We start from the raw sequence: 19,667 nt of genomic DNA on the forward strand, positions 1-19,667 counted from the left end.
AGCTCGGCTAATCCAAGGACCGGAGATAACGAAATCCGGGAAGTGTGATGCAAAAAGTACGCGATAACGCGCGCGCGCGCGTTATTATAACGTTCAAGGACTATTGGCCGGCTACTATGCTTATCTTTGGCGCTTTTCGAGAGTCGCGGCAAAAAATATTTTAATTTCGAAAAAGAAGAGACGCGATTGATGGCTTTTGTTTTTACGGGCGCGATGGACTTTGAGACCGAGAGACGATGCTCGCGCGTCTGTTTTGCAGTGGACGTGTGCCGCTACAGTGAAGAAATGTTGCAAAAGTAGATACCACGGTTGGCGATGAATTTAATCGTAATGAAAAAGTTATCTTTTCATGTTTCATGCTTCTTAATAGCCGGAGGATTGGAGATTGCAGCCCAACGATGTTTGAAGCCGTTCGGCGTGTTCTCTGCAGCAGTCGCTCTTCTTTAACTTGTTGGTCTCCTCACATTGGTGTTGAAGTTTGACTTCGTCGAGAGTTTGCTCTTATTTAATGTACGTTTTGAAAAAGAAGAAAATCAAATTGACGTTACGTTAATTGTATATCAAAAATAAAAACTTAATTTTTCTCAAATGCTTTGCAAGTTTATTGAATTATTTTTTAATTCAAATAAAAAAGTGATAACCAAACATCAAGAGATGGAAATTCGACGTTGTTTTCTTTCATATTCTTTTACTTTTCGATGTATCGCATGTATAGGAAGGAAAAGGTACGAGGATGTAATATTTTCAATAAATAGAAGATTGTTTTATAATTCACCAGACATATTTATTCAGACGACCTCACAACTCCCAAGCGTACAAAATGACGTGCTCACTGGGCAATATGCGGGGCTGCTTTGTATAATTGCGTGGAGTATACCTCGTTTTCATTTTTTTTTCTTTTACTTTTGCCTCTCATTCTTCGCCAAGAAAACAACAATTGTACGTGTTTTCAAAATTGTTTACAATGTTTATGCGTGTAATATTTTTTTCTCTCTCATTTATCATCGTGGATTGAGTATATTTTTTCTCATAATTCTTTTTTTTTTATACTCCAAGTTTGTGTGTGTAATATGTATATGCGTGTAAGTTTTATACGCTCGCGCGCATTCATTTTTTTCTTTCATCTGTATTTTGTAGTCTTCCTCCTTAATGGATAGAGAAATATATCATACTTTATGTATCGTTTACTATAATTATTATTATGTGTAGTTTATGCATAACAGTATACGAGGATTTTTATCAACGCTAGTTTCCTGCACAGACATGGGTATACTGCAAAGGGAACAAGGTGGGATAAACAACGGGGCAGGATCATCGTGCTTGTGGATCAGCGGAAAGGATAGGCTGCTGTGTGTTTGTTGTGAAACAGAGGGTAATATAATCAAAAGAGCAATAGAGGCATTTTTTCGGATTACGAGAAACACAGGATTTATTTTTCTTTTCTTTCGAAAGGTACAAAGGGGGACACTTTATATAATAATGCACAGGTTTCTAGGCTTCGCTTCGCTCATTCTCGTTACAATTTCTTTTTCTCGCATCTCTCTCGCGCTCTCTCTCTCTCTCTCTCTCTCTCTCTCTCTCTCTCTCTCTCTCTCTCTCTCTCTCTCACACACACACACATACACACTCGCTCTTGCACTTTACAATCAAATCGCGTTTTCCTTTAATTAACTTCAAACCTTTAGGGATATACACAGGAATGACTCCAAGTACAATAAATACATCGAGGAGCAAATAGTACATTAGCGTTCGGGGGAAAAGGTGGGGTACAAGTTTCATTTTTTGCTGTGGGCTTTCAGAGGAAACAGAGTCCTATTACTTTGCTTGATGAGCGTATGTGCGTGTGCATGTGTACTCGTTCTGTTATTGAACTTGGGAAAGAATCGTCGCAGAAAGAAAGGAGAGCGTAATTCTTACATTTGGCTAAGAAAAATCGCGCACAATGATCAGATGGTCTCTCGTTTCTCTTCTGAGCGGACAGCAAAGGATCGCGCCCCGGGTTCTTCGAGGAGTTATATTGACAGGATAAGTCGTCGTAGCTCGCAAAAGTCACGCGCCTATAAGGTTTGTAATTGTTTTTTTTTTCATCTTATTTTTGTTAAGAGCTAGCCTTATCGAGACTACTATTTACAAGTAAACTCCTTACGCGTCTTTTTGTATAACTTCCTTCTCTGCTGCTCTCGGCTTTTCTCTCGCTCACATGCATGCATACGCACGACACATAATTATACTCCGTGTATTTTAACATTTACGTCTACGAAGATTCCTAATGAGCTATTTTTTGTAGACACTTTGCTTGGTTTATTTTTTCTGCTGTCTCTCATATTAGTTTTCCTCCGCTTATACAATCGTATTATACAGATTGATTCGAATGTGGTTCACGCGTTATAATCATCATCGTAATATTTTGCCTTCGCGAATTCGGTTTCGTGTGTGTCTTCAACTAGGGTGAGAAGAGAGAAGGGAGGATGGGTTGGGTAAGGAATGGCAGGTGAAGGAGGGATGGTTACATAGTAGATGGATACGAGTGTGGGCATGTTTAGGGGTGATTAGGAGGGAAAGAAGGGGCCGCCGCGGTGGGCCGTTCAGTCTCATTTGACAAAACTTCATGTCGCGAATTTTGGATTGTTTTTTTTTTCATTTTGCTTGCTGTGTTTGTCCGATTGCCCCGACACACTCACTTGCGCTCTCGCATATAACCGCACGCAGGAACCCTTTGGGTTCATTAATAATTTTCGCACTCGTCGATATAGCCTCGGACTTTTCCTCCGATTATACTATATATATATAATATATATATTTAACTCGATTCACACTTAATATATACACGCGCTCTCAGTCACTCGGTCATTGACACAGGCACACTGAGAAATATCTTCTTCTTTTTTTTCTTCACCGCATACGTACATCGCGCGCACATGCAAGATGATATAATCATTTTTCATTATACGATTATACACTATGCCTTAGGAGATATTACAATAATCATAATTACTTGCATAAAATTCAATAATTATAGTAGAGTAGATGATCGATGAATGAGGTGGAGACTGTACAGGATGCGCGATTTCCATGATTATCACATGTAATAGATTATTAACCTTTTTATTTTTCAGTAACGCTTAAAATTCATTACTCTTTCTCTCTCTCTTGTCTTCGCCTTCGATGCGGAGGCTTCCGCTCGAGAGCCTCCTCTTCTTCCGCTCCTTCGGACGACGCTCGACCGGGTCTGAGATGGGGGTAGTAGTAGTAGTAGGTTGGATGGATGGGCTCGTTATTACTAATTTTTCCTCCTCCTCCAAAGGTGGACTCCCGGAGAGAACAGAAAACACACTCTTTCCTCCCGCGTCCCCTTTTCGTCACGTCGGCACTTTTAATATCGCGATAGCGTCCGACTCGTGTAATTTTGCACTGATACATCCCGTCCTCTGTCCCGCCGAGGCGAGCTAGCTTCTCGCCGTTTTCAACGACCGCTCCTCTCGATCCGCTCTCGGCGGCGACACGGGGGCGCCCATCTCCTCTCATCCGCTCAGCTCGTCCCTCGTCGAAGAAGCAGTAGCTTTCTTCCTCTCCTCTTCCGTTTAAATAATAAATTATTTGGTTTGTATAACGCGCTCAGAGCGTCCTGGCACTTTAATCATATATGTGGAGATATATGTGTGTTTGTTTGCTTGTGTCTTCATCCACGGCGGCTGCCGCCCCCCTCGACGCGTTCGTTCGCGAGGCTGGACGAGGGCCGGCGAGCCTCTTCTAGGTGGGTCAGACGATCTCTTGGAGGATCGCGACGACGGCACTACGCCTCGAGCGAGAGGGCCTTGCACGTTGAGCCCTGGGGCATGAGCGGCCTGGGCGAGGGGGACGGCGACTTCTTCGAGAGGTTCAGCGGCTGCTGGCTGTCGGCGATGTCGACCTGCAGCTCGACCATGTTGCTCGGGAGCACGAGGTGAGCGCTGCCGCTCGAGGTGGGCCTGGGACTCGTGCTCGTGCTACTCGTCGCCGCGGCCGAGAGGTACCTCGGCGAGCTCGAGGGCGACGCCGCCAGGTAGTCCGGGGAAGACTGCTGCTGGTGCTGTTGCTGTTGTTGTCTCGCCCCCGTCGTCGTCGTGATGACCGACGTCGGCCACCTCTGCTGCGCGTAGCTCGACTGCGAGGCGCACTGCAGAAGGCCCTGATGATGTTGCTGCTGCTGTTGCTGGTGGTGGATGGGCGACGAACGGGCGGTTATGGTCGTGGTGGAGGCGCACTGCTCAGCGGGAGAGGGCGAGCAGGCCGAGGCGGGCGAGGACCTCGGCGAGAGGCTGGCCTCGCCGCGCATGATGTAGTTGTGGATGATGTCGGTGCGCTTGAGCTGCTCGGCCGTCATTCGCGGGCTCTCCATCAGGCTCTTGGCGAGCGTCGAGTGCGTACTGCTCAGCAGGCTGGCCGTTTGTGGGCACTGGCTCTGCAGGGCCGACTGCAGCGTCGAATGCTGCGGCTGACTGGGTTGCTGCTGCTGAGGCTGCTGTGGCTGATGCGGCTGCTGGTGGTGCTGCTGCTGGACCGGGCTCCTGGCCGGGGGCGAGGTGAGGTGGAGGTGCAGCTGAGACTGGCTGTGTTGCACGCTGACGACGGCGGGCTCGGCTTCGGCGCTGTCCTTCTGCCGCAGCGCGCGGAACTTCTTGTGCGGCTTGTACGCCTCGTCCATGAGGGAGTTGGTGTCGTAGAGCGGCGGCGCCTGGAGGACGCGCTTGAGCACGGGCATGTCTTCGACCTCCTTGTCCTCGGCGGACCTGGGGCTCGAGCAGACGCTGGTGGGTGCACTGCTGGTGCTGCTGCTAGCGGGCTTGTCGGGCTTCTCGGTGCCGGACTCGATGCCGCTGTCGCTCGGCGAGTCGAGCTTGCGGAAGCGCGGGCATTGAGGCGGCTGGGGCGTCTTGGCCAGGCTGGCGCGGTGGAGCTCGTCGTCTCCGGAGCTCGTGCTGCCGGAGTTGGCTCTTCTGCGGTGGGGGCAGAGCCCGCCGGCGAGCGTTGCCGCGAGCAGGGGAGCGCTCGATGCGTGGTGTCCGCTGGCGACCACGTGCTGCTGGTACTCGGTCAGGCTGGCGACTTCGCCGCTGCAGGTGCTCTCGGTGCTGGAGACCGAGCCGAGGGGACTCTTGACGGCCTCGTCGAGGGCGACGTCCGAGGCCGATCCCCAGGAGCCGACGGGCTCGTCGCAGTCCATGGGCCAGTGATGTTGCTGCTGTTGCTGGGCCTGTTGCTGGGCCTGCTGCTGAGCCTGCAGCTGCTGCTGCTGCTCGGTCATCTTGAATGCGAGGAGCTTCTCGGAGTGGAGAGTGTTGAGGGTCCTCAGGTCGGGTATTTTCTTGAGGAGCTCGCGCAGAATGTCCGGGTGCTGCGGGTGGTTCTGGGCGAGGACGGTCTGGAGGGCGCTGCGCAGCTTGTTGTGCATGCGCTCGACGAGCTCGGTGTTGCGGAGTCCGGGCCTGTCGGCCGCGATCACGACGACCGAGCAGAAGAGCCCGAGCTCGGCGTCCGAGAGCCGGAGCGAGTTGACGCGCTCGGCGAAGTCGAACATCGAGTCCATGAGGAAGCGAGCGTTGCTGCTGTTGTGGATGGACTCGCGCTTGAGCACCTGGCCGTTCAGGCAGATCATGCTGGCGGTCTGGGCGTCGAACATGCAGGCCAGTCGCACGAGGAGAACCTCGAAGACTCCGGCCTTGAGGAGCGTCACTTGGTCATCCTGGGCCAGCAGGCTGAAGCCGGGGATCCGCTTGGCGAACTCAACGACGCCGCGGATCGCCGGCGAGAACCTCTTGGAGAAGTCCTGGAGGAGCTCCTGTTGGCCGGTCAGAGGCTGTGGGTTGGGGTTCAGCGGGCACGCCTGCAACATCAAGCACAGGGAGAAGGATCGGTTAGTCGATTGTTGCGACGAAATAAAAAATACGTTTTTTTTCTCCACAAAAGTGCTGTTACTCACCAGAGTTGGCGGGCAGGCCGTGTAGTTGGGCGTCTCACGGGCGCGCGCGAGCACCGGGGCGACTTTATCACGGGTGAAGTCGCACGTGTCCAAGTGAGCGCGCACAACTGTGGCGAGCAGACGCTGCTCGTCCTCGAGCTCGGCTGCCACAGCCTTCTCTTGCGATCGGCTGTGCGAGCTCTGCTGCATGGCCGCCAGAATCCTGGCCTTCTCGCGCTTGGGCACACGGCCGAATCGCACCGCTGTAACAAAAAGCACAAGAACGAATTCGCCTTTAGTCACTTCGCCTCCGCTTTGAAAATATTTTAAAAAATTTTTTTTAACGGGTACAGGGTTTGTACGGATAAAGGACGCGAGAGCTCGAGCGCGGGAGAAAGTGAGAGTCGCGCGCGACTTTCTCGAGCGAGCGCGAAAGTGTCGCAGTAGAAAGTGTCGGCCGTAGCCAGACACTCGCGGACGGCAAGTAGTAGAGCACGTGGAAAAGGCAAGGGTTCGCGCGTGGAAAATTCGCTTGGTGGCGTGGAGGTCGTTGACACCTACGTGCATTGTGGTAGTTGACGACTCCGTTGAGGATCCCCTTGAGGATCGGCAGCTCGTCCCCCATGACGGCGGGCATGAGCTGTTTTTCGAATTTCGGTGAAATGTTGAAGTACTTTATTAAGCACTGGCCGAAGAAAATCTCTCTCTCTCTCTCTCTCTCTCTCTCTTACGCGAACACCGACACCAGCGTGCTAGTATCCGATGCTCGTCTTAGCTATCTATTTCTCGTCTATCTCTCGCTCTCGCAGTCACATGAACGAAAATTAACAACAATGGCACACACGAGAAAGCACAAAGTCGACGAAGGAACAATAATGCGTACAACTGCTCTTGTACTGGCCACTTTGGTGTACGTTCACAGTAGTAGTAGTAATATTAGTAGAGTTGATGTGTGTTGTACTCGCGCACGCGACAATCTTCTTCTCTCTCAATAACTCCTCGGCACTCGAGGAGCGCAGGTACGAGGCGTGCTCACGCGAGACAGCATCACCGCCGACTGACTGACATACCGCGAGTAGCGTTCAACAGCCGACCCCCACCAGTCGCGCGCCGCGCGGCGGTAGTCTCCTCTCCCCCACCACCCGTTCCCTCGTCGTCGCGCACGCACTCATGTAGGGGGGGAGAGAGAGAGCAGGCGGCCTTTGCGCCGCGCGCGCCGAGCGTTTGGCCTTGAACTTGGTTGAGACGATAGCCGCCGCAGCGCGCGGGGGTATACGCGCTATGATCCGAGCGCGTGCCTGTGTCTGTGTGGGTGGAGAGCGAGAGAGAGAGAGAGAGAGAGATAGAGAGAGAGAGCGAGAGAGAGAGAGAGAGAGAGAGAGAGAGAGAGAGAGAGAGAGTTATAGAGGGAGATGGTTGGCGCGGAAAAGTTTAAATTCGCGCGAGCGAGGAGAAATTTGATTAAGAAGAATAATGCCGCGGACGCTGGAGAAAGTTCGGATTTCACTTTACGCGTTTTGCAGTGACTCTATTGTTTCCCCATTACGCGCAGTTTTTCATTTACGGCCGACTGAACTCGTCCGATTCCACTGAGCTATTTCCTGCCCTCGTAGATAATTTCAAATCTGCACATTTTCCAATTCTATCTATTAAAAGACCAAAATCGTTATTTTCCGAGAAAGAAAAATCCTCAGCATCGATCATCACCCGAAAAAAAACCGCATGCATCAATCGAGCTTCTCATCGGCTCTCGAGCTCCTCGCGGCTCGGCGTTTGAAGGACGAGTGAGCCGCGGCGCGCAGTAGAAGAGGCCGCGCGATAGTCAGCCGCTCTGCGCGGGTTCGCGAGGTCTCCGTCGGGCGCTCGCGGAGGCGCCACCGGTCGGTCTCCCGCGCGCCAAGTGGGAGAAGCCTCGGTAGTGGGGGCATGGTCGACGCTGGGGGAAATCGCTGCCCGGGGTGGGGACGAGAGAACGAAGGGAAAGAGAACGAGAGCGGGGAGGAAAAGTGTGCGAGGACGTAGCGGCGCGTAGCGGTACTCTCTTTCCACTGACGGAACCACTTGCAAGCCGAGCAACGACCGACTATTGACCCCGCGGACGTTATATGCGCGCGAAAGACGGGAGGCATCGAGAGAGAGAGAGAGAGAGAGAGAGAGAGAGAGAGAGAGAGAGAGAGAGAGAGAGAGAGAGAGAGAGAGAGAGAGAGAGAAAGAGAGAGAGAGCGGAGTCGCGAAAGGATCGATGATTAGAGGCTATTTCTGGATTTCGGCGGGGCTTTTTAGACTCGTTTGCGTTTCTCTGTCTCTAGGGGGGAAGTTTGTTTCTCTTCGGAGAGTGGCGTCGTTGTTTTTGTTGTAGCGAGAATTACTGGGTCACGCGTAATTGTTATCGCGGAGGCGTTGAGCAATCGATTCCAGCGTCGTCCTCTTACGAATTTTCTCACGCAGCGGGACTCGAAGTTTTCGCGCGATTCTCGGCAGCCGAGTAGGAGAAGAAAATAAACGAAATCGTCGATCGAGTGGTATACTTTCTCGCGTCCACTTTCGCCCGCGAGTTGCGACACTCTCGACGCGCCAGCAGCGACGAGAGAAAGACTACTCGCGTGCAAGTTGCGTAAACGGTCGATGCCCCGACAACCCCAATTTCCAAAACCAACTTTTTCTCGCCTGCCCCCGCTCTTTCTGCCTAACTGCTCGAGCGAGGAAGAAAAAGGCCAGAGAGCGCTCTGACCTCCGCGCGAATATCGCCTTCTTTTTCTCGCGAGCGTAAGCGTCTTGAGCAACGCTCCGAGGTTAACGTCGCGCCGAAAAAAAGTTTCTCTCGACCTGTCCTTTATCCGCGTACAAAGGGGGACAAGCTGATATTTTGATATTGAAAAAGTATAAGCGAGTACTCACCATCACGACTCATGCCGACGGCGATGCACTTCTTGAGCCGGCAGTACTGGCAGCGGTTCCTGTTGATTCTGAGTATGCTGCACTGCTGGTTCTTGGTGCAGGGCCGGTACTGGATTTTCTGCTGGATGCTGCGCCTGAAGAAGCCCTGAGAAGAAGCAGAATCGCCGAAGCCCTCGTCAGTCAGGTTGCCAGTGTCGCTGTCGGAGGACGAGCCCGAGCCAGTCGAGCCCGAGCTTAGCGCGGGACTGCTGCTGCAGGCCAGGTCACATTCGCACAGGCACCCCATGGGAAAACTAGTGGAACTTTTTGTTTTCTCTCTTTCGCGGTTCTGCTTGCGTGTCCCTGTACTTTTTTTTCTCGTCGTACGATAATCGCACTTCTCTATCTCTCTTTTTCTCTATCGGTTATATCGCACGAACAAATGTGAAATCACAACAGGCTTCGATCAATCGCACGGGTTAATCACACATCTCTCTTGTGTACGTGACTATCTGTCTCTCTCGCTGCAAGTGTGTGAGCGAGCGGAGCGACAATGCGCGCGCGACCGTTTGTTGCGGAGCTTGAGTGTGGACTGGCGCGGCTGCGGCGGTCGCAGCAGCAGCAGCAGTAGCAGCAGCGGGAGACAGAGAAAGAGAGCACGTACGCCTGCTATAGCTCTTTCTCTCTCGCTCGTTCTCGCGCAACGGCACACACAGCCTCGCGCTGCCGAGCTGCTCGCTTGAGGTGGGGGCCCTCTGACCCAATTCCCGGACGTTCACCCGCAGTTCACCGCGTGAAAGTGAGAGTCCCTGCGCGCACGACTGCCGCAGCCGTCTCTCTCTTTTGCCTCGCTCTCTTTTTCTCCCTCCTCGCGCGGACGGAAAGCTCGCTCGCTCGCTCGTGTGTCCTCGCCCCCACTTCTCTATCGCGATTAGAGACTGCTGCTGCAGTGTGCCTGTGTGTCTGTCTGTGTGTGTGTGTGCGAGGGGGAGAGTTGCTTTATCGAGGGTCTCCCTTTTTTCGAAGGTCCGTGTGTGCGGGGGTGGCGGTGGATTGATCGGGGCGTGCGCGTGTGTCTAAGCCGAGCTTAACGAAAATTTAAGCGTGATTAATGCCCCCTTTCCGTAGCTCTGGAAAATTTTCGGTTCGCTTTTCGCGCGGGATGCGTATAATTATAACGAGAGAGAGAGAGAGAGAGAGAGAGAGAGAGAGAGAGAGAGAGAGAGAGAGAGCGCATTGGCAGAGCGCGCGAGCGGCTGCTCCTTTTTCCCTTTTTGCGCTCTAGGAAAAACTATTCTCGGAATCTTCCCCTGCGCTCGCGGCCGAAAAAGCTCGAGGGTAGATGAGCTCGCGCGGTGGCGGGGGAGGGGAAGCGCCGCGGCTCGGTCAACGACCTCACGGCGTGCAGCAACGAGATATATCAGTAGCAGTGGTAGGGGGCAAGGCTCGTTACGTAACCGCTGCGTATACGTCTACTGTGCGCGCGTATATCGTATAGACTATGTCGCGGATTTTCGAAGACGGGGTTGCTCGTGTTGTGATGAGCTTGCACAATTCTTACGCGGCAGCGGCGGTTGTTTCTTTCGGGAATTCGACGTTGTGCAAGCGCGAGAGCGCGGGGATCTCGGTCCGTGTCGCAAGTTCCTTTTTCGCGCGATCGTTACGTTACGTATTATATCGGCGAAATTTTACGTACACACGGCGTGTTATAATAAAGCAGGCAGGCAAGCGCGTGTCGCAAGCTCGCGGCGGGCCAAAAAAATGTTGTTTCTCAAAACGCCGTATGCGCGAGAGCCGCCGAGGTATTTCGAGTTTTCGCAACGCGTGTACAGATACACACACACACGCACGCGAAAGAGCGCTAGCAGGCCAGAACGTTCTCGCGACCTCGCCTAGCAGTAGTCGGTGTGTATAAGAAGCGAGGTATACCGTTGCAGCTCCGAGCGCAGGACGACGGCGACGACGATGCGCGCCTGCTAAGCTGTGCACTGCAGCCACCGTTAGATCGTTGCTCTTTTGTCCTGCGAGAGAAATGGGACACGTCGATGCAGCCGCGGCAGCAGTAGCGCCTGCATCGAATGCTAATTGGCTCGCAGGCGCGAGTCTTAGGATTAGAATTCGTAATTGAATGCCTTCACGAGTGTCGCCGTGCGCGGCTTTGTTCGCGGGCCGAGCGAGGACGTTGCCCTCCCTCGCCGGTGAGCCGAGCTTTAAAAAGCTGCATGCAGGTGTGGATCCTGCTGGAAATACTCGCGCTCGCTCTATGTATAAGCATCAAAATCCGAAAGTTCTGGATGCGCGAGCGTGTCCGGGACGACGCCCGGACGGGGTTGCTGCCCCCGGATGAACCCCGAGAGAGAGAGAGAGAGAGAGAGAGAGAGAGAGAGAGAACGCACGGAGCAGTGGGAGAGGAGGGTAGTAGTGGTGGTGGTGGTGGTGGTGGCATCGATCTCCGTCGCGCTGCATCCCCCCAAACGGGTCACGACGGGGTCGTCGACCAGCGGTGGCTGCATCGCGTATACAGAGAGAGAGAGAGAGAGAGAGAGAGAGAGAGAGAGAGAGCCGGGCTCAAGAGTCGACGAGCTCGACTCCCGCACCTGCCTCGCTGCACGTACACGCACTCGCGAGAGCCTTTTGATTTTTCCTCCGGGCGACGCCGAGCTTTTTCCCGTTGACTACGGGGGTGAACGGCTCGATGATACACCGCGGCGCTGCGTAATCGTCCTCCGGCGATTTTTTTTTTCATTCTTATCGTCGAAGGCACGCGAAGGGTCGCGCGAGGACGTCGCACCCTCGGAAGCGGGTCACACTCTCTCGCGGTAGTTTGCACGCTTATTATCCTGCGGGGGTGGGTACACATCCGCCGGGCGAGATGTGGGTCTCCGATATCGAAGCGCTAGGGCCAACGCTCGCGCGAATTGCAGCATAGACTCGCTTCTCGATGAGAGAGAGGGAGGGGGTGTAAAAGAGCGCGCGCTAGCTGCGCGACTATATACGCGACTCGCGGAGGCCAACGACCGGAGCGCGCGCGCGCGGCCGCGTGCAGTACAGAGAGAGGAGAGAGAAAGACGGAGAGGAGAAGGTGAATGCTGAGAGTGGGGAATACACTCGAAGAGAAGGTACAGAGAGAAGGAGCGAGAACGAAACGGAGTAACGGTGACGTACACACTCGCGCGGGCGCATGCGCTCTCAACGGCATTACGCTGGCCGCCTGCCTGCCTGCTCGGGGGCATTAACCGGCGCGAGCTGCGACCCCGAGAGAATTTTGCACTAGCGCCTAGTTGCAGCTAGGCTACTGCTATATCTACACGCCGTGCGCGGAGCGAGAGCGGGGATAGGACGTTGAGCCCGAGAACGGCCTCTGGGCGCTAATGGCGAGAGGAGGCAATTGCACTCTTTTCCTCCTCCGCTCTCTCTCTCTCTCTCTCTCTCTCTCTCTCTCTCTCTCTCTCTCTCTCTCTCTCGTTCGCTCTCTCGGCCGCCTGCAGCGGTGACGTACGCAGGGCCGATGCGTGGAATATTTTTGGACGAGCCGACGAGTTTTTCGTCTCCGCGTGTTATGACGAGGCGGGGGCGCCACGCAGCTGACATCGTGACCCGGATTTTTTCGGGGGACGTCGTGCGAGGAAAAGAAACGAGCCTCCGCAGATAAGAGAGCGTCGCTGCAGCACGAGTAAAACGGAGAGTATAATACGCGCGTTATCTGAACCGGCCTCGCTCGCGCAGCGCGCGGAGAGATATACGAGTGCTTCTCCGCGAACACCTACCGCAATAATAAGTGGCTGACCCGATTCCAAAGTAGATTCGCTCGAAGGGTCAGTAACCCCGCGCTCGCGCTCGCGCAGCCCGAAATACACGCGCACGGCCGACTAGCGCTGCTATATACTCGCAATCAAATGAAAATGAGATCACGACTCGTTACGACATCAAAAGTGACGAGGCCGGGGTGGAGGAGGGGGGAACAGAGTAGGAGAGGAGAGAGGGAGAGAGAGCACGTGACGTAACTGCAGCAGCAGCGCGCTGCAGCGCGAGGTCGACGACCGGAGGGTTAATGCACCCCTTCGCGCCTGATTTCAACCCTCTCTCTCTCTCTCTCTCTCTCTCTCTCTCTCTCTCTCTCTCTCTCTCTCTCTCTCTCTCTCTCTCTCTCTCTCTCTCTCTCTCTCTCTCTTTCCTCCTCTCCGAGAGTGCGTTGCTCTCTCTGGAACGTTCCGCGCGCGGAGGAGGAGACGCATCGCGTACTCTCGCTTTTTTGTCAGCAGCGGGCTGCGTTTCGGCCAGCCGAGTAAGTCGGCGGTGCACTAATACGATCTTCCCAAATATGGGTCGCTCGCTCGCTAGCGCGGATAGACTCGACCATGAGTATATAGCCGGAGAGCGCGCGAAATAGGTGCGCAACAGTCGTGCGACCGAGCGACCTAGTCTTCGGTCTTCGCTTTAAAGATATACCCGCTCTCGACGTCGTCGCGACTAAAACTCTCTTCCGCGTTCTCTTCCCCCCTCGAGTGTGTATGTGTGTGTGTGTGTGTGTGTGTGTCTCGTATACTATATACTCTCCAGAGGAGAGCAAAGACCGCTAGGTCCGAATAACCCTCTCTCTCCGATTTTCCCGGCTAAAAACGTCCAGCCCGGTCGACTATTATTACGAGAGCGCGAAACGTATTAATATTATCGCTGCCGCGCGCGCGTATCCCGAGTATAAATTCAGAAGGAGACAGAGAGATAGCCTCCGAAATAGAATACATTGGCTAGAGGAGCTTATACGAGCGCCGCGCTGGAAACTCGGTCATTCCAGGTGAAATCGATAAAGGGCGCGCGCGCGCTCTCCCCTACTCTGAGAGAGCTTCCTTTCACCCCTCGCGCTCAGCACAACACGATTTTCCCGCCGCTATATAGAACGCAAGGGGATGTGATTAATGGGCTGCTTTCCAGGCTAATTGACGGAATTACTCAAGCGCGGTTTTATTCCAACGGACGTAGCGACAACAACGAAGTTAAGCGCAGAAGAAAGTTCCGACTCGGAGACAACCACCCCCCGATGCGCACTTTCTCGTGCATTGTCTTCTCTCTGCGTGTATACCTGCGGCTACGGGACATCATCTCTCGGTGCGCCGCGCGGCGAACCTGTTGCGGGCGGATTCCTTTGTCCAGCCAGCCACGCAGCGGGTTGTTCTCTATGGGCTGGGCCTGTGATCGCGAGAGGGAGAGCTGCGGTTTCTCTTTTCGGTTATACTTCCCCGAATGTCACATTACGATTTAACTTTATAGCGAACCGAGAGTGCAGTCGCGTATACGTCGGGGTCAACGAACTCGCCGCCGCGTCAATGAAAGTACCTCGGAATGAAAGTCTTTATAATCGTTCCAAGCTCCGTGAAAGCAAATGCGCGTAACTCATCCCGACCGCTCGCGAGACAATGTCAAAAGAAAAACCCCCAAAGAACGGATAAAAAGGGAGAAAAAAGCTTCATCTCATCAATCAGCGATGCTCTCGCTCCGACGTTCGGAGCAGATCTGCCGATCTGTCGTCTCTCGGGCGCACAAGCACCTGGCGCACTCTCTCGAGGTCCTCGCCCAACTGCCGCTCGCGCATCGTGGTAGGGGAAAGAGCTCTCTCGTCTAACACACGCGCGCGGGCTCTTCTCCCCACTTCTCTCTTTCGTATAAACGCGACTTTCGCGACGCTATCTCTGCCCCCTCCCACTCGGCTCTACTACTATGCTGGCCAGGGCCGCGAGACGACAGAGACGGAGCTAGCCGAGGACGTTGACTCGGCTCGAGCCGCGGCCTTCGGCGAGCCCCCCCCCCCCCCCTCCTCTCTGTCTTTCTCGGTGTGCGTGAGCGTCTACTGCTGCTTTCGTTGCCGATATACACGCTCTTTATATACATACGTATACACTGTGTATACACGTTTGAAATAGAAATTTTTCGGAGCGCGCTCGCTCGTTCCTTCTCTTTTTTTACGTAATGGGACGCACGAATTGTTCTGGGCAGGAAGCGATTATATAAATTTGGTCGAGCGTTTCGAGGTCGGAGGTGGAGTTTGGTTTTTTTTTCTATCTTTATCGGGCCGTTACGGAGCTCTAAATTTTCAGGAAAAACCGCTGCGTTTATTGCTCCGATTAATCGATGGGAACGAGAGCTGCGCGTTGCTGGGAGAGTTACTTTCGACTTGATTATGTTCGCGAGCGCGCCGAGCGGAGAAAGTAATATGCACTTCTGTCGAACGGTGAGAGCGTTTTCGCGGGGGAATAGAGATTTTTGTGTACCCTAGGGCAACGAACCCCGCGAGAGACAATGCGACGGAGGTTTTCGCGTCGGCCGCTTTTGAATATTCTTCTTTAAAAATAACTTTGGCCGCGAGAGAAAAAAATACGAGAGTTTCCCGAGAGAGCAGCTGTCCCGGAAAAACGGCCGAGAGACTTTGGCATCCGTCTACCTGTGGCGCGCTCCCTTCTATACACGGAAGCGGCCCATTAAGAAAATTCGCCACATATTTTCCTCCGCCCATTCAACTCCGCTCTACATCTCTTTTTACCGCGCGTATAGTGTATAAAAAACGTATCCACGCGGATTATTAATTTTTTTTCCTGACCATCTCGGACACAGCGTAGAGACCGCACGTTTCCTGGTAATTCGAGCGTCCGGATCTCCTTCTCCGTTTCTTTTTCGGTGTGCGATGGACCAGAAGATCGCGGCTTCGCCGTCTTTGTGTGGTTTTTCGTAGGTGGAGCGATTGTCGGAAAAGCCTCGCGGTCTAAAAGCGAGAGTCCTTCGGAGCCCTCGTATCCGGATCTCGAAGCTCGAAGAGCGAGTGTGTGTATATAATACAATCCTTGAGAGGGAGAGAGAGAGAAGGCGCGCTCGCGAAGAGTTTAAATTTAACGACGACGAGAAGAGGGCCTTGACTCCCTCCTCGGTTTCCGTAGTCGCGGTCGATAGCTTCTTCGCGACAGCCGGCCTTCAACTCGCGAATATACTGTACAGTATAGAGACACGCGCCAAGATACTCTCGCTCGCACACATGCACACATATACATACTCGCGCTCGAGTTTCCATTCACTTCCTGGCCTTCCACGGGCACTGGTCTCCCCCCACGCGTCAAAAGCCTCTCTCGGCGAATATCGTCAGCAGATATTGTATTTTCCGTCCGTGTGTATATTCGCGAGCATCGCGAGTGTCTTTGTTCAGCTGCGGCGCAGTTTTGATTCTACGTCTTCTTTTTTTTGACTCATCGAGGAATTCGATTTCGAGCGACGAAACCAGCCGAGAGAGGATTTCGCGCCACTATATGTATAACACAGGCGTGAACGTGTGCTTACCTTGCATCCTTCGCAGGAATGAACGCCGTAGTGGAAACCTGAGGCCTTGTCGCCGCAGACGCGGCAGAGAACTGTGGTCCCGTCGAATTCTGGAAGAAAAAAGAAGAGGAACGAATCCCATTAGTCTGTTCCATTGGACGATCGACGAAAAAAATCGATAATAATCATCGGGGTTCGACGCAACGCGCGTCTCTCGATATCCCTATTTTTCTTGATCGTATTTATAAGCTTGTATATAGCGGAGCAGAAAAAAATCAAAACAAACAGCGCACGCACGTATAGACAGATATGGGGAGAACGTATGCGCGCTTGCGCCGTTCCCACGTGGCGCGCGAGAGATAGAGGGAGAGAAAGAAGAACACTTTCTCCGCGCGCTCGCCGCCGCTGCGAGAGAGTTACAGCATCGCGCCGTGTTACAACTTTCTGCTTTCACTCGCCGGCTCGCGTTGTGCCTATACTCGCGAGAGATAACCGCGATATCTCGACTTTCATCCGCGCGCGCGATTCTTTTCCTATGGGGGCTTTTCCTTCTCTCGGCTTATCGGCCCGGTACGATAAGGACCGTTTCGAAGCAGCCCATATGTAGAATTCTTTTGCCAAGTCGATCTCTATAAAAGAATCTCTCCTACGCGAATAGCATAGTCGACTTCCTCTCGTACGGAAAGAATCCTCTCATACCTATGTTGAGCTCAGGCTCGGGCCTGGCGGAGGAGACGGTCGAGTCCATGGTGGGCATCGTCGTGGAGATCGGCGGCGAACCGGTTGGACTGACCGTCGGGCTGCTGTTGGTCTGATAGTGACAGTACATGGGCCTGGGAGTGAAGGGCCCGACGGACGAGGGCCTGGACTGCGGCGCTGCCGTCGAGGACATGACGGGCGAATGCGGCTGGGCCAGAGCCGAAGCCGGCTGGGCCTGCAGGCAGTGCTGCATACTGCTGTCGGGCGACAGGATCATCATATCTCGAGGGACGAAGAGGCGCGATTCGATCGACTCCGAAATCGCGTGCACACCTGTCACACAACAACACTGACACTGCTGCAGTCGTAGCTTGACCCTGACATTTGTCCACTTGTGTATATCGTCGATATTTCGCTGCAAGTATGAGTTGTCGCACAATGTTTTCGAAAAATCCGAATAAGAGGCACTGTGAAGCACTACTCGCGAAAAAAAGCACTGTCGCGAAGGAAGACTGCGCACACTGTATACGAGGCACGGTCCTTCCTGGACGAAGGACGATCGCGTAGTGAGTGAGCAGGGTGGCCGACGCGCGTTGATATATAAAACGTACTCGGTGCACCGTGTCTCTCTGTCTCTCTCTCTCTCTCTCTGTCTTTCTCTCGCGCCGGGCGGAGAGTGAAAGTGAGTCTGCGCTCGAGGGAGGCTCGCTAAGCTCTGACAGAGTCTGTCTGTGCTGCTGCTCACCTGGCGCTCGCTTGCTCGCCACTGCAGCCCTTAGTCTCCCTCGTGTAGTGCTCCGGCGTTCTCTCTCTCTCTCTCTCTCTCTCTCTCTCTCGAGCGCGCGCGGGGAGAGCGGAGTGGGGAAAGAGCAGCGCTCTGTGAGTTTTAGTCTCTCTCTCTCACTCTCTCTCTCTCTGCCGTGTGTAGTGTCTACGCCCTGGCTACCCACTGTACACACGCAGAGCCGCAGCTCGGAATGACAGACCGAGCCGAGCGAGAGAGAGAGAGAGAGAGAGAGAGAGAGAGAGAGTGAGAGACAGAGAGGGAAGGTTAGGGGCGTACGAGGGAGAGAGAGAGAGAGGGCGACAGAGTTCATCGCATTTTCAATGCTGGAGGTCACTGACAAGCGGCGGCGGCGGCGGCGGCGGCTCCACAATGCCGATTCCGAGGCACACGGCGGCAGCCAATCGCCGAGCCGCTCGGCACACGGCGATTGGCTGTGGAGCGGCGCGGCGGCCCCCTCTCCGCCGACTCTCTCGCTCCTTCCTCTAACGTCGTCGTCGCAGCCGAGGAAGTTCATCGGCCGAAACCTTGACTGAATTACCCCGCAGCGGCGGCCAAGGCCATGCGCTGCTGCTGCTGCTGCTGCTGCTCAGAGAGCGAGTCGACGCGCGAGCCAACCTCGGCTCGTTCGTTCCTGTGTGCGTGAGCCGCGTTCTTTCCTCGCTGCCTGTGCTCTCGTGCGTGCGCGCGCGTGTGTATAATATACACGCTCTGGCTTTTTTCGTCGCGCCTGTGTGCGTGCGTCGCTCGTTATCTTTATTTTCTCTCTCACTCCGGCGAGGCTGATCTTTTTTTTATCTCCGACCGAGCTCTCCGAGGTGTTCTTCTTCTCTTTTCCTCTTCGGGATTCTTGGATTCCCGATGCATTTTTTGCTCCTCTTCTCTATACGCGCGCTCTCCTTCTTCAGCGCATGTGTGTGTGTGTGTGAGAGAGCCGGAGCGAGCGAGGGGGAGCGATATTGTTTACGTTTTGGCTCTTTTGCTTTCTCTTTCTCTTTCGGAGCTCGCACTCTCTTTCCTTCGTATTATACACATCGCTCGCTCGCGCGCGCGTGAATTTCGCGCCGCGCGGCGACACGATGAATTTTTCATCGATCCGATATCACTTTCTCGAGGCGCGCTCGCAATCGATCGAGCGCGCGCATCTTCCGCTCCTTTCACTCAACTGCAGCGACGTGGATCGTATAGCGTCCCACCCACGGCTCGCTGCAGTCATCGGAGAAAGGAGTCCCGCGCGTTGTGTGTATTAGCTAAAAAAGAGCAGCGGCGGCAGCGGCGGCAGGAAAATGCGAACGAAGAAGAAAGCGGAGCGCGTCGACGGGGAAACGCGCGAATTCAGCGTCATCGCGGAGGATAGTCAGCGGGCGCGAGTTCGACGAACCTCGCGAGTTCATCGTGCTCTCGCGCAGCTCTCGGGGAAGGTGGGGACTGTGCAGTGCTGCGGGAGGACGAAGCCGCGGCAAAAAACGGAGGCGAAACGTCGAAGGGCGCGCGTTATAAGAGCTGTATGTGTGGGTAACGCACCTGCCCGCACGCTCTCTTTACTTGGAGAGAATTTGCTTTTTTTCCAGACTTTTTCCCTCTTTCACTTTGCCTGCACTTGGTCTTTCATTTTTTTCTTCGATTATATTCATGGTCGCGCTGCGTAATCGCTTGCGTTAATTATTTTTTTTTCTTCTAACATTCTGAAAACAACTCGGTGTAATTTGTGAAATAAATTTCTCACACCTCGAGGCGCAAAATCGAAAGGCGGAATACGAGTGAGTATATCTGGGAATCGATCAAGTGACCAGACGATAATTTTTGCGCTCGTCCTCGGCCGATGTCCTTTTGCACGTTCAACGACACGCGGCGCGAGTTTCATAAAAGGGGTCCGTAAATGCGCGCACGCGTTATGGACTCAATTATAATACAGGAAGCGCCTTTTTTAAAGGAGCAGAGCCTCTACAGCGAGAGTAGTCCTCGTCGTCGTCGTTTCCTACCCCCGAGTCCTTGAATTTGGACGCTGAACCGCGCGAAAGAGTCCGAAGGACGACGCGGCGCGCAGGACACTGTGTGTGTGTGTGTGTT

At 53.8% G+C, this 19,667-nt stretch overlaps 1 protein-coding gene across 6 annotated transcripts in view; it reads right to left on the minus strand.

Moving 5' to 3' along the window:
* Nucleotides 1–762: 762 nt before the first annotated feature.
* Nucleotides 763–19,667, minus strand: part of LOC100117176 (ecdysone-induced protein 75) — a 134,138-nt gene continuing 115,233 nt past the window's right edge. For 3 of the 6 annotated variants that reach the window (XM_031927953.2, XM_031927954.2, XM_031927955.2), the window contains exons 2-5: nt 16,136–16,224; nt 8,837–8,981; nt 5,960–6,201; nt 763–5,863 (exon numbers count right to left, since the gene is read on the minus strand). In XM_031927953.2, the coding sequence (XP_031783813.1) occupies nt 3,794–5,863; nt 5,960–6,201; nt 8,837–8,981; nt 16,136–16,224 (2,546 nt within the window). In that variant the 3' untranslated portion in view covers nt 763–3,793. The other 3 variants (XM_031927950.2, XM_031927952.2, XM_031927956.2) reach the window with 3 other exon arrangements.

The sequence above is a fragment of the Nasonia vitripennis genome, chromosome 3, assembly GCF_009193385.2.
Source record: "Nasonia vitripennis strain AsymCx chromosome 3, Nvit_psr_1.1, whole genome shotgun sequence".
NCBI lineage: Eukaryota > Metazoa > Arthropoda > Insecta > Hymenoptera > Pteromalidae > Nasonia > Nasonia vitripennis.